Source organism: Mercenaria mercenaria, chromosome 6 (genome assembly GCF_021730395.1).
Source record: "Mercenaria mercenaria strain notata chromosome 6, MADL_Memer_1, whole genome shotgun sequence".
Classification (NCBI taxonomy): domain Eukaryota; kingdom Metazoa; phylum Mollusca; class Bivalvia; order Venerida; family Veneridae; genus Mercenaria; species Mercenaria mercenaria.
The window spans coordinates 10,033,166-10,053,078 of NC_069366.1; the positions used below are offsets into that span (position 1 = coordinate 10,033,166).

The window sequence follows — 19,913 nt, forward strand, 5'->3', positions numbered from 1 at the left end:
AAGTTTCATTACAGGTCCACTACCATAAGAATTTTAATGAGCTGTGATACTAAGTCCTAACAAAAACATAATTAGCTGATGAAAAGTTGTGATCATGTGTGACATAATTTTAACAAATACATACCTAAGTTGTGAAGCATTTTGATGGACTGTAACATATTGCTCCACATACGCAGTTTGCCAACAGAAATAGGACTGTATGTGATGGTCAGTGGTAATGCATCAACACTCTTGTTTACTTCCTGCAACAGATATAGTCATCTAGTCTGTATAAAGACCGTAAGCTATTTAATTTTTGTACAGTTATTCCCCTTTTCTTCTCAAAACATATTTTATCAGAGCTAAGAGGTATTTTGCTGAGATGGTAAAAGTGAAAAATTAGAAATTTAGGAAAATATTGTTAAAGGCACTGACCTCCAGATTTGGCTAAAAAATAATCTTTCTTTCAAATTGAAGTTTGGTCATATTATGAACATTAGAATATGAATTTTTGTTTCTAAAATATTTTTTCCAAAACAATTAATTCCAAAACAAGAAAAAAAGATGACCAAGTCGGGAATGGAACCCCGGACCGCCACGGCAATATATACATTTTCCAGTCATCGTAACCAATAGCGCTATAGCTGAAGTAGTGAATAATGACTTCAAAATATAGATATTTATAATCGAGACAATTTATCTGGAGTAAAACCGTGACAAACACTTTTCGATTTTCATCGTAAAAAGTAGTAAAAACAGCAAATTCTCATGTGTTTCCATAACATAAAGTTTATCAGTAATTAAGTTTTAAAGCCTTCTTAAGAAATACAGCATTTATTTCAAGACATCTAAAAAAAATTATTTTTTTTTGTTGTTAAACGATCTGGAGGCCAGTTGCTTTAAAATTATTTTACAAAATTTATTTAATTTATCTAGTCAGTAACCAGACTAACGTCAGAAGAGAATTATTTCAAACAAAATTATGATGCTGTCTCATACTGTATCTCCCAACCATCAAATCAACACCATGGCAACATACTTCCAGTCTAACACTTTGTAGTGATGTGTGTTTGTTGCTTGTTTATGGTGCCCCTTCATATTGTATTAAATGATTTATTTTCTTTAATATGACTTATTAACACTTTTTACACAATTTTTTTTTTTAAGTTTTCAAATTCCAAGTTTATTCATATCAATGCATATAATCACTAATACACATAATAAAACAACACTTAGTGTTAAGACAATACTTGGTGATTATATATGCAAAGAACAATGCAGTATACTAGACCCTCAAAAATACTATTATGTATTATCAAATGTCAAATCAATGCTCTGGAAAGTTACACATGTACTATCACAATAATAATTATGAGTAACAAATTTTTTATCTAAAAGTAGCCAAAATGATCTTACAAAAAAGAGATAATTTAACAGTGTTTAATATACTTCTACAATTCATTTTTTATTTATTTATTTATTTTGTTGGGTTTAACATCACACCGACACAATTATAGGTCATATGGCGACTTTCCAGCTTTGATGGTGGAGAAAGACCCAAGGTGCCCCTCCGTGCATTATTTCATCATGAGCAGGCACCTGGGTAGAACTACCGACCTTCTGTAAGCCAGCTGGATGGTTTCCTCACATGAAGAATTCAACGCCCATACAGAGGCTCGAACCCACATCGATGAGGGGCAAGCGATTTGAAGTCAGTGACCTTAACTACTCAGCCACGGGGGCCTCTTCTACAATTCGTAAAGTCATCTAGAGGATAGTTAAATCAATACCTTATGAATTTTTCCTATCACCACTAAATAGGTCACAATCAAACAGATAACTAGAGCTGCTTTTGTGAAAAGCGATGTCTCCCACAACTGCCTAATCATCTTAATAGTAAGTCTGTCTTTATATACTGTTTCCTCACAGAAAATATACCTTTCATAGTTTTGGAGTAAGTTTTGGAGTAAATGGCCTTTCATTATTTATCTGAGTCAACCATGCACCAAGACCTGTATCACTGGCATGAGTTTTTTTGGTAATTCAAAGGCCATAATGCCAAGTGTCTGGGCCGATTTGGCTAGTTATCGAACTTGGCTGAGGACTTATTGTCAACCACATTTTGTTCAAGTTTGGTGAAGATCAGATGAGATCTGTTCGACTTAAGAGTGCGGACAAAATTTGTGACAGACAGACAGGTGGACAGACAGACACACAGACAGGAGTAAATCAATATGTCTCCCACACCACTCTGTGGAGGGAGACAAAATGAAATTCATCACCTATTAGATATTTATCACAATGTGTACATTTTCTTTCACAGTGTTCAAAGTTATAAATTAGAGCTTTTCTCACAATAATCGATAAAATGTTGGTGTAGTGAAAGCGATCTGTGGCAAAAACTTATCTACATGCTGTGCATAGCAGTGTTAACCACTGTAATATTTTTTAAGCAATCAGCAGCCCTCGACCTTAGCGGTGGACCGTTGGACCGACGCAACCAAAATATCGGCAGGTCCACTAACTATCAAAAGTTGGGTAGACCGACGGTCAACCAATTTTCAGTCACGGTCTGCAAATAAAATATTAAAAACCCTTAAAAGTAAACAAATAGGAGGGGGAAATCGTACCCATATCGGCGAATTCACAAAACGAAAGTTGATTTTGCCTTAAGTACGGTATTCTACCGTTATAACAAAGAAGTATATTTATAGCTCTTTGGTTATAAGCACTGGCGAGTTAAAGTCAGGAGAGCACGAATGGACTACTCCACCGATCGGGCGAGTGGTTTTTACGTGGTATTTACCAAATTGAGAAATTACATCAGGCAAAATTACACGGATTGACTGGAATTTACCCGCGAATCGTAAAAATATCAAAACGTCATGCTGGTAATTTTCCATTCCACAAGCACGTGCGCCCTATCGTAATGTCTAATTTACATCGCGGTTACTTTTGACACAAAAAACGCGCGTAGTGCATTCATTTTATAATATCATCGCTTTAAATTTTCAACACCGCTTGAGAACTAATACAGTTTGAATTCTATAACAATTTTAATAAGATATCGACAGGAATGTAGGCAAAATTCTTTAAAAACGATCAAATTTTCATATAATGTTTTGTAAAATTTCAAACAGCGCGATCTTGATTATTTATTTCTTTCTTAAAGTAAATAAACGGTACATACTATGGTAATAAAATTCAGACTTTTGACCAGAAAGTACAAAAAACACAATTAAAAAATCTTAAATAATGAAAAAGCGGCAGCAATTTAAATACATGGAGTAAAACGATTTTTGGCAAATAGATTTCTGTTAGCGCGGCAGAATAGGTTACGTGACCTAATGAACGTAAATAGAAATGTGGTTTTAAAATAAAGCAGTATGATGTCGTTGCGGTTTTTAATAAGTTTTAAATGATTCTTTGTACATGTATTTTTTGACACAACACTTTGTTAGATATTCTTCTCAAACAATAATGTAAATTTCTTGAGGGCAAATAGGTCACAGAGGTAGGACATCCACTTTCATCGTTCACGGTTTGACACATTTACATGTCAGTTTATTCGGGATATTGCACATTCACTTTTAAAAAATTAAAGAAAAAACTTTTTTACTGATTTCTTCTCAACAATTAAAGGAATCGAGAAAGTACGATCAGACAGTGATGTGTCACATGGCGCGAAAACATGACGTAATGCCATGACAATCTCGGGGAAACTATACCGCTTTGATCTCCGCTTCAGATGCCACGAATAACCGACACACTTCTTTTAGCTCTTTGAGAGGGTGTTAATTGAAGATGAAAACAAGGCTAATTACTTACTTAATCATCAGAATAATTACCGATAATTAATTGATGATGTTTTCTTTTTTCACTTTCAACACGGGTCGGGAGGATGATGATTATTGTGTCCATATTTTGGGACACTTTTCAAAATAATTATTTTTCGGGATAACAGATTGCTACAGTCTTCCATTTTTAATTATTTTAGAAATAAGTCCTGTTGCTTTGAGTCATATGAAGTTATGACGTCTACAATATTACAATTTATGTGATAGAATTGGAGGTCCACTAAAGTCTGAGCAGGTCTACTAGATTTTAGCAGTTGGTGGACCTGCTGGCAACTGCTGAAAAAAGTTAAGGTCGAGGCCTGAATCAAGAAAATCAACATTCTCCTTGCTTTTTTTAACTAATATCTAACAGTTATTTTCATCCACTTTATCATTCTTCAGTGCAGTATAATTATAATTATGTTCTCTACCAATTTTGGTGGAAATGAAAATACTGAAAAATCACTTCTCAATTATGGACAAATAGCTTTAAAATGCACCTTGTTAATGTTTTTTTCAAGTACTCTGACTATTATATCTTTCTTAAAGAAAATACACTCAATTTGTTTCTAAGTTGGGTGTGTTTTGGGTTGATAATGCTGAGGCCCTACTCAGTTCTAATTTTATTTCTGTTTTGGATAAACGATTTTTTCAGTTGCCAATGGTATCTTGACAAACTTCGAGCAGACTTTGGAAAGTCAGTCATTTTGGAGATATTGTATATCTATCTTGGACAGGATGAGAACTGACTACTTTAAACTTTATAAATACTACTGAATATTATCAATTCTAGGTAAAATGTGGAAAACTTATTCCGTACACATGTTTATTCTGGGCGATTCTGTCATATCTTAACAAGAGCTATCCGTAAGCGTAAGACAGCCAATGCTCGACTATTCGAATTGTTGTTGAGAAGCAGAAATATTACCCTAAATGGTAAAATATCTATAGAGTTTCAATCCAGTATCTGCATTAGTTTTGGAGATAGTAACATACAAGCAAAACTTTAACAAGAAGGTTTTTATGTTCAAAAGGGGGAAAAATGTCAGAGTTATGGGACTTGATACTATGGCCTAGTTTCATAAACACAAAGAAATGTGTGAAGTTTCAATTCAATATTTGCATAGTTTTTGATATAATGAAATGGCTGACATATACTGGCCAAATTTCTAGAAACTCCGGAAATTTTGACAATAGTTAGAAAACCGATCATTCCAAAGTAAAAAGTCAAAATTTACTAAGTGACTGAAAATTTTCTAAAAACTTTCATTATTTAACCAATTAATCAACATGTATGAGGAAATAGATCTATATAACAACTTACAACTAAATCTTTTGTTCTAAATCCAAGCTGATCAATGTAAACAATAGGAAGGTAATCTCCTTTTGGTGAAACCCTGAAAAAGACAAGCAGTTCATTTGGTAAATACAATTAACATCATAGGCTTCACAAAATACAAGAATATCTTTGGGGCTATATATCAGGACAACCTTCCTGCCATAGAACTTATAAATGCCTTTCTGGACATCCTGTGAGTAGAACCACCAAATCTCAGCAAGGAAGCTCATAGCCTGAACTACAGACAAAATCCCTCCAGACTGCAACATTAACCTTTACCCTGCTAAATTTCTAGAATGGACAGGTCCATCATTCAATTTGGGCAATGCCAAATATTATTTGAAGGGGTGTTCACTGAAAATTTAATGACTGAATAGCGAACAATGCAAACCATGATCAGATTGCACGGATGTACAGGCTGATCTTGGTCTGCACTGGTCGCAAAGGCTGAATCACCTGCTGCCAACAGGCCAAAGGTTAAGAGAAGAAGAAGTTTTTTCAAGGGAAGATTTCAGTTTTCTATATTCAATTTGGTAATAAAAAGAAAATTTGTTTCAGTTTAACATGTCAGATAGCAAAAGCTGTCGGAAGGATAGCCTGCTTGACTATTCAAAAATGCTACCAAGATCATTCTTATTATCATTATAATTACTATTATTATGCTGGGTGGGGGGGAAGTGTAATGGGTGGGGAAGGGGTTGGAGAAATGGAGGTAGGGTTAGAAGTTTGGGGGTATGAGGGATACCAAGACTTGACCTGACCCTTAAACAAATGATGTCTGCCACTCACTAAGATCAATTCTTACAGGAGTTTTGATGATTAAAAGGGCAACAGTTAAGAAGACACAGTGAAACTGAAAAGCTTGAAATTCAGTTTTGCATCAGACTAAATCACAACAAGCAAATTCAATGAATTGGTATCCCCCGCCGAATGGGTTTGTGGTGAGGAATAGCAAAGAAATATATCCGACAAAAAGTTAAGAATGTTACTAAGAAGCAAATAATTTCATTAGTCAGGATCAATTTAACAGAAAACAAATGTTTTAAGTGTACATAATAAATGTATGTTACGTTTTGATCCTGACTAATGAAATTAATTTGAATGGAATATGTGACCAAGGTGGTGGGGATGACTGGGCGTGGGTAACTTTGCATGTTTACAATAAAATTAATGTTCACGAAAAAAAATGAAATAAGTTTAAATTAATGAAATTCTACCAATTGGTTAATTTGTTATGTACAAATATGTGGATCTTTAAACAATTAAAGGGCAATACCTCTGAAGTTACTAAAGAGATCCTGACAAAATTGTGTGTGCATACCACATTATGGTGGTCTAAATTCAGTTCAAGTTTCATAGTTCTAGGTCAAATATATCACAAGTTATGAAGCAGAAATTGCCATATTTATAGTACCCTATATAGTTAACACTAGAAACTTCTAAGGGCCATAACTCTGGTGTTACTTAAGCAATCTGACTGAAACTTGACGGCCATATAACCCCATAGTGGTGAACATGTATATGATGTTTTATTTAAATATTCCGAACTGCTTCCTAGATATGGCTCCAGATGGACAGACAGATGGACGGACAATGGCAAAACTATATCCCTCCGCCTAGGCGGGGGATAACAAAATATTAATTTTGTATATATTTTCACATGCAAAATTTTACTTCCCATTTCAAAACAATTGTACGGATAAGATTCAGTGAAATACTAAATTATCAATTACATTTCATAACTTGTTTACCTGAGATGTCTCATGATTTCACCCGGAACACCTTGACGATCAAATGCTATCTCATCTTCCATCACATTCACTGTGACCTTCGACCTCCAGTGGGTCACTGGTTGCCCAGATGCAGGTTTTGTCTTCTTTTCCTGAAGTGAAAACCAAAATTCACTTAAACTAGTACTACTCAACCGCTTTTGTAGCCTACTGGTGTAGTGTCTGCTTAGAGTTCCGGAGATCATGGAATCAAACCCTGTCTGTGTTAAACCAAAGACCTGAAAAAAGGTACAAGTAGCTCCCACGCTTGAAGCTCAACTTTAAAAGAGAAACTGGCTTCTCTCTTCTCATACCTTTGATATGTGTTTGTGTGTGCCTGCCTGCATGCATGCGTGTTTGTTTGTTTTGGGTTAAGCGCCGTTTTTCAACAATTTTTCAGATTATGTAATGGTGGGCAGTTAACCTAACAAGTGATCAGCGTGTGCTTGATTTTTTTGCTAGACTGATTTGAAAAATATGGACCTCATGCAATATTTCATAATGGGAGTCTATGGGAAAATCATAACTTTCATAACATTTTTGTGAATAGAAATTTTTCTACAACGTACATTTTGGTGAAACTTCTCACAGTTGTGAATAAAGACATGGCCTATAATTTGATGAAACCAAACAGAATTTGTAGGAATTTAGGAAATGGTCATCCAAGGAACATTGCTGTCAAATAATTTCAAATCAAGCCAGCACTTTCACAGGAGATTTTTTAAGTTTTCCATATACCCATATAGGGCAAAATAGCTCTTCTTCTTGAGGCTATGTTTCTTATTTGGGAGGGTCACCCAAAGAACATTGCTGTAAAATTAGTCTGAAATCAGGCCAAAAGTTTCAGAGAAAAAGAAAGTTTTCCATATAGCTTTCTAGGAAAAACTAGTCCTGCCATCTGACAACCATGTTATTTAACAACAGAAACTAGTTTATAGGTCATCTAAGGACTACTGCTGTAAATTTGTTTTTAAATCAGGACAGCTGCAGTCTCAGAGAAAAAGACTCTCAACCTTTTCCACATAACCATCTGAGGAAAACTAGTCTCTGCCCCTGGCATTTTTTTTATGGAACATAATGATTTGAAGGAATCTGACAAAGGGTCACCAAAGGTACATTTCTGTGAAATAATTCTAAAATCAGTTTCTGAGGATCTTTTATGTTTTTTCTTTTGGTTACCATGGCAACAAGAATTCTGCATGGATGAAGGTTGGTCGAAATTGGCATAGTGGTTTAGCAGATGTTCATTAAAGAAATTATAGACGACAGATGGACAAGGAATGGACGGATGATGGATAACAAACATCCAATGATTCGTAAAGCTCACCAGGAGAATTTCATGCTCAGGTGACCTTAAAAGCTTTGGCCTGAATCATCATTAAAGGTGGTTAATCACATTTAAGCAACATTTTATGACATTTCTTATTTTTAATATATTCTGTTAAAAATCAATTTAATGAACAAAAAGATCCATTGCATATATACAGAGAGAGAGTTCTAAAATTCTTGTTTCTGTTAAAACACCCTTACACTAAAATGACGTCACGTTAACTGACGATGACGTCAATGTTTTCTTTGCGACCAAGAAAAAGCGCTCCTATATCTTATCTTCTGTTTTAGATTAAGGGCATATTAAAATCAAAATAATGTATCGCAAAATCGCGTTTTACTGAAATCAATACAATCAAAATGAGTTATACGTCGCCAGAATAATTCACTAGGGCAAGGCCCTCGTGTATTATTCAGATGTATAACCTCTTTATCGTATATTAATGTTTAAAAACATATTTTTCTATACATTATTTCTTAACTAGATCACTATTAAATATGAATGTTTCCCATTCAATACAAATGTATATGTGTATTCAAAAAGTGGACTATTTCCTTTAATTTCAATACTATTTCTAGTTTTACATTTACATTTGATAGTATCTGCTAATGTTGACAATACGAATCAAAAGTCAAGTCTTAAAACAGTGTGTTGATTCCAGTTTCATTTATTTCCAATCTATCATGGTTGTGCAACCCAGATAGGTAAAGCGAGGATGTAAAGAGTGGTAATGATAACTTTACAAACTTTCATACTTCTAATGAATTTCAGCTAAATAATTTTATATATTAATTTTGTCCATGAAACTCTGAGAAAAAATAATACAGTTCTTATATTTAAATTATTCCTTCGGTGAAATATGTTTATTATTTTTTTTTTTTTTTTTTTTTTTTTGGGTTTAACGTCGCACCGACACATTTTAGGTCATATGGCGACTTTCCAGCTTTGATGGTGGAGGAAGACCCCAGGTGCCCCTCCGTGCATTATTTCATCACGAGCGGGCACCTGGGTAGAACCACCGACCTTCCGTAAGCCAGCTGGATGGCTTCCTCACGTGAAGATTTCAACACCCCAAGTGAGGCTCGAACCCACATCGATGAGGGGCAAGTGATTTGAAGTCAGCGACCTTAACCACTCGGCCACGGAGGCCCCTTAAATATGTTTATTATTATCTAATCACAAGCTTAAGTAACTCTATCTTTGTTGGGCAACTAGGATAGGAAAATCAGATTTTAAAAATACCTCTATTGAAAATCTAACATGTAATAAGAACTCAAGGAACACAAATAAGTGTAAAATGATCATTTGTTAAATTTATGAACAAATCAGTTACTTGATCAAAATCTGACTAACTACCTTCAAAATGCAATTTGCATCATGTTTAAACATGTGCAAACGAACGAAATACAGTCACAGAAAGACAAAATGGCAAAGGTTAAAAACACTGTCTATTTATCACTTCCTACTTACTTCCCATATATCTCTGCATGAGAGCTTAGTTAACAGATTTTTCTGTAAGCAATGCTTGATGATAGATCATTTTTTTCTAAATGTCAAACCCGGTCAACGGCTGCCAACACACCTCTGTAAGCACCTACAGTAAGGCAATATGCACGATAGTTTTTGAACTTTGTACTCAATTATTAACAACAAAAACAGTTATGAAGTTTAAAAGCCGTAGTATTCAGAAAAAGTGAACTTTTTTTAATTAACAAAAAATCACCAAGAAATACCAATTTTTTCAGTAAAAAAATCCATGACTGATAAAATGTAAAAAAGAGATACTGGCAGGTTCTTAATCTACTTAGTACTCTTAGACTAGTGATAATAAACAAGTGTACAAAGTTTCAAAGCTAAAGCTCTTGAAGTATTCTTGAAAAGTGGACCTAAACAAAACTTTTAAGCATTTAATTCCAATCTTTTAAGTACCTATGGGCCATAATTCTGACAAAATGCAAATCAGAGTTATGTTTCTTTGCCTACACACTCAACTAATGATGTTAACAAGCTTCAATAGTTTCAAAGCTACTGCTCTTATATATAACATATTCAAGTAAAAAGGACCTAAAAAGTATTTTAATTAAGAAATTCTAATTTTCTAAACACATAAAGTGCCATAATTCTTAAAACTGCAGGTGAAATTTAAGGTTTTTAGCTTTCATACTCAACAAGCTTGCAAAGGTTCAAAGCTATTGCTCTTATAGTATTCAAGTAAAATGGACCTAAACAGAAAGTTGAAAAGAGAAATTCCAATTTTTAAGTATAAAAACGGCCACAATTCTGACAAAACCTAGTGAGTTATGGTTCTTGACCAACATACTCAACTAATGTTGATAAACAAGTCCGCAAAGTTTCAAAGTTATAGCTCTTAAATTTTTTTAGATAAAGCTGACCTAAACAAAAAGATTTACCATGAAATTCCAATTTTCTAACTACAAAAAGAGCAAGAATTCTAACAAAATGCAAGTGAGAGTTATGATTCACTAGTGTTGATATACTAGAGACTGTTTTTCACACAAAACACGTATCAAACCACTTAACACCCAGAAATTGTACAAGAGCTGTCACAAGAGACTATTTCGATGCTGGATAGTGAAACTTGGATCATCTGAGGAAGCTGGAGATGTCACTGGAGTGTTTAATTACTCCATTGTGGATAAAGATATTGCACAATAGCTCAAGTCTGTGTCAAATGTATTTAGTAATTACAAAGATAGGAGTGTGTCAAAACATCAAATAAGTATAAAAGGGACATAATTCATGCAAAACTTCTGCAAAAGTAATGCACCATGTGACTGTCATATCATGTGGCTAATAATACGGAAAAACTATTTGAAGTTTGAATCAAATAAGTGAGGTAGAGCAGAAGTGTATCACAACTTGAACCTGAAATGCCAGTAAAAAGGGGGCATAACTCATGGCATTTTGGTGCCAGCATCATGAATATTGTGTTATATTATGATGTGTGTGACCATGTTTGTTTGTTTGTTTGTTTGTTTTGGGTTTAACGCCGTTTTTCAACAGTATTTCAGTCATGTAACGGCGGGCAGTTAACCTAACCAGTATTCCTGGATTCTGTACCAGTACAAACCTGTTCTCCGCAAGTAACTGCCAACTTCCCCACATGAATCAGAGGTGGAGGACTAATGATTTCAGACACAATGTCGTTTATCAAATAGTCACGGAGAACATACGCCCCGCCCGAGGATCGAACTCGCGACCCCGAGATCCGTAGACCAACGCTCTTACCTACTGAGCTAAGCGGGCGGGCTATGTGACCATGTAGAACAACCGTTTTAAATTTGAATAAAATCCATTTGGTAACAACAGGGATATATTAAACAAGAGGGTTATGATGACCCTGGATCGCTCACCTGAGTTATATGAGCTTTATGTTTCAAATGTCAAACTGATGCTAAAATATTAAGAAAGTAGGTCAGTAGGTCACATTCATGGCCATTGAAGGTCAGTGTTGAGATCAGTGTACAAAACTGTATATGTCATCCAAATTTCAAGGCTGTATCTTAAAAAACACAAAAGTAGGTCAGTAGGTCATGGTCAAAGTCAAAGTCAAGTGACCCCTAATTACTTGGGTTCATCAGGTAATTATAATTTAACAGTCTAGGAAATATGATCAGATAATTTTCGAAGTAATTTTTCCTATATACCTCATATTCACGACCCCTGGGGCGGGGCCTCTTTCCATCTCAGGGGCATAATTTGAACAATCTTGTTGGAGAACCACTAGCCAATGCCAAATACCAAATATCAAAGGCCTATGCCCTGAACTTTCAGACAAGAAGATTTTTAAATCTTTTTCCTATATAAGTTTATGTAAAACTTGGGACCCCCAAGGCAGGGCCTCTTTTCACCCCAGGGGCATAATTTAAACAATTTTGGTAGAGGACCACTAGGCAATACAACATACCAAATATCAAAAGCCTAGCCCTTGCAGTTTCAGACAAGAAGATTTTTAAAGATTTTGCTTATATAAGTCTATGTAAAACTTGTGAACCCCGGGGCGGGGCCTCTTTTCACCCCAGGGTAATAATTTGAAACAATCTTGGTAAAGGTCCACAAGGCAATGCTACATACCAAATACCAAATGCCTACATCTTGTGGTTACAGATAAGAAGATTTTTTTGAAATATTTTTTCCTATATAAGTCTATGTAAAACTTGGGACCCCCCGGGGCAAGGCCTCTTTTCACCCAAGGGCCATAATTTGAACAATCTTCATAGAGGACCATTAGATGATGTTACATGCCAAATATCGGGGCTCTTCACCTTGCGGTTTTGGACAAGAAGATTTTTTTAAGTTTTTCCTTTTGGTTGCCATGGCAACCAGAGTTCTGAGTGGAATTCAATTCTTTGAACACCTTTGGAAGGGGACCATCCAAGGAATATCCAGGCCAAGTTTCATCAACTTCCACCCAATGGTTTCAGAGGAGATGTTGTTTACAGGAAAGTGTGGACGGACGGACGGACGGACGGACGGACAGAAGGATGGACAGACAGCAGAAAGACGGAATGACGGACGGAAAAGCGCATTCCTACAGTCCCCAAAACTGGTTTTCAACCAGTAAGGGACTAATAAATTATTTCAATTCTAACATGTTATCAAGGATTATTAAGTACTTCCTTAACGATATCTATCAAATATTTGCCTGATTTCTGTTGATTTCTTTTCCAGCGCGCCGCTATAGCGTCTAACGCTATGAAGTAATAACTATGACGTCAGAAAAATGAATTGTTGAATAATAACACGTAGTTTTCAGCCTTCTTTGTTTAACAGGAAAACAAATCAGGTTGTGTTAGAATTAAATACTCCAAACCATGTCATAGATATGACTTCGGATGGACAGATGGACATCCGGAAAGACGGACAATGCCAAAACTATATTCCTCCACCTTTAGCGGGGGATAATAACTGAACTATAACATGATATACAAAACTAGGCTTTGCAGTAGTTACTCCTGTGCAGTGCTACTTCTATGCCCCTGGTTGGCATTCCAATATTATTGAGCAGACAATGTCAATGCTATGCATTTCACTCAAGGGCCATAACTCATGAGATACTAAACAAAACTGGCTGGATATTAAACATGAGCTGACTTTTGTAGAGATGCACATCACAAAGTGCTGAGAAAAGTAATGGACATCACTTTCGTCCAATGAAAACATTAAACATAAAGTTTTATTTATATATATATAAAGCAGACATACACAAAGTCTCAAAGAAGGTTAATTTTGTCCGTCATGTCAAACAAGCCTGTGAGAATTATGATAAATTCTTTCTATGTTACCTTAATAACTTGTTGCAAAAAATCATAATGCCTGTTGCTAACATTTACCAAAAACAATTATTTTCATCAAATTTCGTGACGATTTCATTTTTACAGGAAAAAAATGTTTACGAGGCTTTATAAGAAACCGAAAAGACGATAAGCGGTGGAGTCAAACCTATTATCATTAATTTATATATACCTCTATTCCATTATCACTGAGTAAGTTAAAAACATTCGATTGTGGAACCATGTATGTTGTGATAGCTGACTGATCATGCGAGGAGTACTGGCTTGTGAACGGGTCCTGTCGTCGTGGATACACAAACACATGCAAATGTAACGTTCCGTTTCTTCTCGTTTTTGCGGGTATAGTAATATTGAACTCCCTGTAAACAACACAATGCAAAAGTATTAAACTATGCAATATTGGACAAAATGTCAGATAAATTGTGCATATCATATGAACCAGACTGAGCCAATATTAAACTCGACTGAGCCAATATGAGAAAATCAGTGCCAATGCCAATATGAGAAAATCAGAGCTAATGCCAATATGAGAAAATCAGTGCCAATGCCAATATGAGAAAATCAGTGCCAATGCCAGTACAAGGATTAAAGGTCAATACAGGATTCAAGCATTCTGAATGAATTAACAGAGGGGGCCAGTATGAGTTCAATAATAAAACAAGAGCTGTCCCTAAGATAGCCAATGCTCGACTATTCAAAGCATTGTCCCAGAAGCAGGAATATTACTCTAAAATGTTAACAAGAGGGTCATGATGACCCTGGATCTCTCACCTGAGTAATTAATATGAGCTACATGTTTCAAATGTCAAACTGATGATTTTTAGACATTTTTTGGAAGATTTTCCAATGTACAATCAAGTAACCCCTGGGGCGGGGCCAATTTTACCCCGGGGGTCATGATTTGAAAAAAAGTTTGTAGAGGTCCACTAGGCAATGTTACATATCAAATATCTAAGATCTAGGCCTTCTGGTTTATTTTTAGCAAATTTATGAAGATTTCCCTATGTACAATCAAGTAACCCCTGGGGCTGGGTCAATTTGACCCTGGGGGGGTCAAGATTTGAACAAATCTTGTAGAGGTCCACTAGGCAATGCTACATGTCAAATATCTAAGCTCTAGGCCTTCTGGTTTATTTTTAGAAAATTCTGAAGATTTTTCTATGTACAATCAAGTGACCCCTAGGGCGGGGTCAATTTTGACCCCGGTGTCATGATTTGAATAAATTTAGTAGAGGTCCATTAGGCAATGCTACAGGTCAAATATCTAAGCTCTAGGCCTTCTGGTTTTTGAGAAGAAGATTTTTTAAGATTTTCCTATGTAAAATCAAGTGATCCCTGGGGCGGGGTCAATTTTGATCCGGGGGTCATGATATGAACAAATTTTGTAGAGGTCCACTAGGCAATGCTACATGTGAAATATCTAAGCTCTAGGCCTTCTGATTTATTTTAGAAATTATTTGAAGATTTTCATATGTAAAATCAATTGACCCCTGGGGCGGGGTCAATTTTGACCCAGGGGTCATGATTTGAACAAGTTTGGTAGAGGTCCACTAGACAATGCTACAGGTCAAATATCTAAGCTCTAGGGCTTCTGCTTTTTGAGAAGAAGATTTTTTAAGATATGTAAAATCAAGTGACCCCTGGGGCGGGGTCTTTGGAATAATAACTTGCATGCAAAACTTAAACCAGGATTTTCTAAGTCCAAAAGGGGGCATAATTTGTCAACACTGTCGCAATAATATCAAGGGCAACCCTCTTCACATGACTGAACATGTCATCTTGACACAAGTGATCAGTAACAACAGTAGTTGTGCATGACAAGACTGTCTACGGATGGACGGACGGACAGACAGACAACCTGAAACCAGTATACCCCCCCCCCTTACAATTTTGTTGTCGGGGGGTACAAAAATGTAAATATAAGAATTGTATGTTATTTCTTGTGAGTTTACATGTATATGGATATAAACCACACTGGGACTTCTAGTAAATCATCCAAAAATAGTTAGCATGATTAATGGATTGTGTCAATAAAGAAATGAGCCGCACCATGATAAAACCAACATAGTGCATTTGCGACCAACATGGATCCAGTAAGTATGCGCTCATTTGAAAATCCTTTATAAAATGCCCAGTATAGAAAACTACAGACCAGCATTTTATATATTAAAGAGTCATGCAATAAGTACAATTATTATTAATAAAGTTTCCTTTATCTTCTATCATATTTCTATTGCATGTTGTTTGAAGCATTTCCAATTGTTAGCTCATATGACAAATCTCAATAACATGAATACCATTGTAACAGGGTAACACAAGAATACATTTTATTTGGTAAAATTACTTTCAAATGAAGTCATCAATTCCTGACAAGAAGACTGCCTTTTAATTCCACAGTGCTCAAGAAGCAAAAACTGACCACGCCCTCTGGTGGCAATGTTTTCTCATGAATCAGATTAATCTGAACAAACTTTGAAAGAGGTCCCATCCAAGGAACATGCTTGCAAAGTTTTATCACCTTCCATTAATATATGGTTTCAAAAGAGATGGTGTTTGAAGAACAGTGTATCTTATTGACAGATGGTGAGTGATCACAATAGCTAACCACAAGCACTTTGTACTCGGCAAACTAATTAAAAACACTTTTGAATTTAGAGAAACTTCACATTAATCAGGAGATATACCTGTTTAACCTTTACCCTGCTGAATTTCTGAAATGGACTTGTCCATCATTCAATTTGGGCAGTACCATTTATTATTCAAAGGGGTGTTCACTGAAAATTTACTGACTGAATAGCGCACAGTGCAGACCATGATCAGCCTGCACGGATGTGCAGTCTGATCTTGGTCTGCATTGGTCGCAAAGGCAAAACCACTTGCCGCCAGCAGGCTCAAGGTTAAAACATGTAGATAATTGAAAATCTACTTACTTTTCTACTGTTTCATGGATGGTAAAATTATTGTAGTTCCAAACCAATGTAAGATCATTGGAGGAGATTTCTGACGTCTTCAGTGAGGTATAAACAGACATCTGGAAAGAAAATCTTGACACTAAAACACACAAATCATACATTGTATTTCCAAACTAAAATCGTATCTTGCAACTCAATTTAAAATTATATCTCCAAACTAAAATTGTATCTCCAAACTCAAATCATATTTCCACACAAAAATCATATCTCCAAACTCAAAACATATCTCCAAACACAAATACTATCTTTACACTCATATCAACAGCAACTAGCACATTTGTCATAAACATACCCAAGAGTGAAACAAAAATTTAAATGTTTAAAAAAATTACAACAGTCAAGTGAACTTATTTGAAAAGGAACATTTGGCACAAATCTTGATAAGAAAGTGTCAGAAGTGTATACAAATGATATGAAAAAATCTCATATGGCCTGAAGCTCCCGATCAGAACAGAAAACTAGACATTCTACTTTTAACAAGAGGGTCATGATGACCCTGAATCGCTCACCTGAGTAATATAAGCTACATGTTTAAAATGGCAAACTGATGCTAAAATATTAGAAAGTAGGTCAGCAAGTCACATTCATGGTCACTGAAAGTCCGAGTGACTTTTAAGATCGGCGTGCAAAACTGTACAGGTCATCCTAATTTCGAGACTGTATCTTAAACAAGAGGGCCATGATGGCCCTATATCGCTCACCTGTTATCACTGCACTTGAGGACAAGAAGGTCCTCAGAAAAAATATCTAAGTCCAAAGGACAGGAACAACAAAGGAAAGAAATTTAACCAAAAAGAAAAACAAAATTCTTACAAGGTACAGATATGTCAAAATACACCTAAAACTTGGAGGTACCATCCATGTTGTACCACAGAAAAGTGGTCTCGGTTTTTCCCTACAACCAAAAATAAAAAAGTTACTAAAAATAGGCTATTTATAGTAACGTAAAAGGGAAGTAATTCAAAAGAAAATTATTGTAAGTTAACAAAAGAAGGATCTGCCAAATAAATCTGTTGACGTAAATGAAATTTCAGATCAGTATCTTCATTAGTTACGGAGATATACCCATTTTAATTTGAAATAAAGGGAGGTAATTTGATATAAAATCAGTCCATAGTTATCTACCCTGATTGGCTCGGTCCAACTAATGATAATAATGAAATTTCAAATAAGTCCTGTAAGTACTTACTGATATAAATCCATTTTGACTACAATCAGGGGAGGTAATCAGATATAAAATAACTCTGGAAACTACGATTGGATCTGATTTGTCATGGAATCCAAGATTTATTGTTGTTGAAGATATTTTGGAAGTTTGTATCAAATAAAATCATAAATGAAGTCTCTATATGGCTGCAAAAGCCAAAATAGCCAATTTTGGACATTTAAGGGTATGGCACTCTGGAACCCATGATGGAATCTGGCCAGTTTAAGAAAGGAACCAAGATCTTGTGGTGATACAAGTTGTGTGCAAGTTTGGTTAAAATCAAATCATAAATGAAGTTGCTATTGTGCAGACAAGGTCAAAATAGCTAATTTTAGCCCTTTCAGGGGCCATAACTCCGGAACCCATTCGGGGATCTGGCCGGTTCAACAAAGGAACCGAGATCTTATGGTGACACAAGTTTTGTGCAAGTTTGATTAAATTCAAATCATAAATGAAGCTGCTATTGTGCAGACAAGGGCAAAATAGCTAATTCTGGTCCTTTCTGGAACCCATAAAGGAATCTGGCCAGTTCAAGAAAGGAACCAAGATCTTATGGTGATACAAGTTGTGTGCCAGTTTGGTAAAAATCAAATCATAAATAAAGCTGCTATTGTGCAGACAAGGTCAAAATAGCTCATTTTAGCCCTTTCAGGGGCCATAACTCCGGAACCCATAATGGGATCTGGCCAGTTCAAGAAAGGAACCGAGATCTTATGGTGATACAAGTTATGTGCAAGTTTGGTTAAAATAAAATCATAAATGAAACCACTATCGTGCAGACAAGGAATTGTTGACGGACGGACGCACGGATGCACGCACGCACACACGACGGACGACGGACGAAGGGTGATCACAAAAGCTCACCTTGTCACTATGTGACAGGTGAGCTAAAAACAAGAAAGTAGGTCAGTAGGTCAAGGTCACAATCAAGTGACCCCTAATTACTTGGGGTCATCAGGTAATTATAATTAAACAGTCTAGGAAACATGACCTGATAATTTTTGAAGTATTTATTCCAAAATAACTCATGTAACAAGTGACCTCCAGGGTGGGGCCTCTTTTCATCCAAGGGGCAAAATTTGAATAATCTTGTAAGAGATCCACTAGGTAATGCTACATACCAAATATCAAAAGTCTAGGTTTTGTGGTTTCAGGCAAGAAGATTTTTAAAGTTTTTTCCTATATAAGTCTATGTAAAATTTGTGACCCCCGGGGCGGGGCCTCTTTTCACCCCAGGGGTATAATTTGAACAATCTTCATAGAGCACCATTAGATGATGTCACATGCTTAGTATTGAGGCTCTATGCCTTGCAGTTTTAGATAAGAAGATTTTTTAAGTTTTTTCCTATATAAGTCTATGTAAAACTTGTGACCCCGGAGGCGGGGCCTCTTTTCATCACAGGGGCACAATTTGAACAATCTTCATAGAGGACCATTAGACGATGTCACATGCCAAATATCAAGGCTCTATTTTTAGCCTTGCGGTTTTGGACAAGAAGATTTTTAAAGTTTTTTCTTTCCGTTGCCATGGCAACCAGAGTTCTGTATGGAATTCAATTATTTGAACAATTTTGAAAGGGGGCCACCCAAGGATCATTCCTGTGAAGTTTGGTGCAATTCTGCCCAGTGGTTTTCAAGAAGAAGATTTTTTTAGAAAATGTTGACGGACATACGACACATGACGGACGACTGACGACGGACATTGAGCGGTCACAAAAGCTCACCATGAGCCTTTGGCTCAGGTGAGCTAAAAACATTATAAATCAGAGACAAAACTAAAATCCCTGCAAAAACATTTGAGCCGCGCCATGAGAAAACCAACATAGTGCATTTGCGACCAGCATGGATCCGGACCTGAGCCTGCGCATCCGCGCAGTCTGGTCAGGATCCATGCTGTTTACTAACGGTTTCTCTAATTGCAATAAAAGTGAACAGCATGGATCCTGATCAGACTGCGCGGATGCGCAGGCTAGTCTGAATCCATGCTGGTCGCAAACACAATACGTTGGTTTTCTAATGGTTGTTTCTGTGCTCTCAGTCATTCATGATGTACTGGTACTTGTTTCTTTGATTTAGCAAGTATTTACAAGATCAAATTAATGTATTGAGACAAGACTGTCCTTTTAAAGTGTAGCACATTGGAACTCTAAACACTGATGAAAACAT

The 19,913-nt window shown here is 36.0% G+C and overlaps 1 protein-coding gene across 1 annotated transcript in view; it reads right to left on the reverse strand.

The window, feature by feature from the left end:
* Nucleotides 1-19,913, reverse strand: part of LOC123549702 (lipid scramblase CLPTM1L-like) — an 83,939-nt gene that overhangs the window by 55,900 nt on the left and 8,126 nt on the right. The window contains exons 3-7 of the mRNA XM_053546622.1: nt 16,499-16,599; nt 13,741-13,927; nt 6,906-7,036; nt 5,140-5,212; nt 125-242 (exon numbers count right to left, since the gene is read on the reverse strand). Coding sequence (XP_053402597.1) covers nt 125-242; nt 5,140-5,212; nt 6,906-7,036; nt 13,741-13,927; nt 16,499-16,599 — 610 coding nt within the window. The remainder of the gene's footprint in view (nt 1-124; nt 243-5,139; nt 5,213-6,905; nt 7,037-13,740; nt 13,928-16,498; nt 16,600-19,913) is intronic.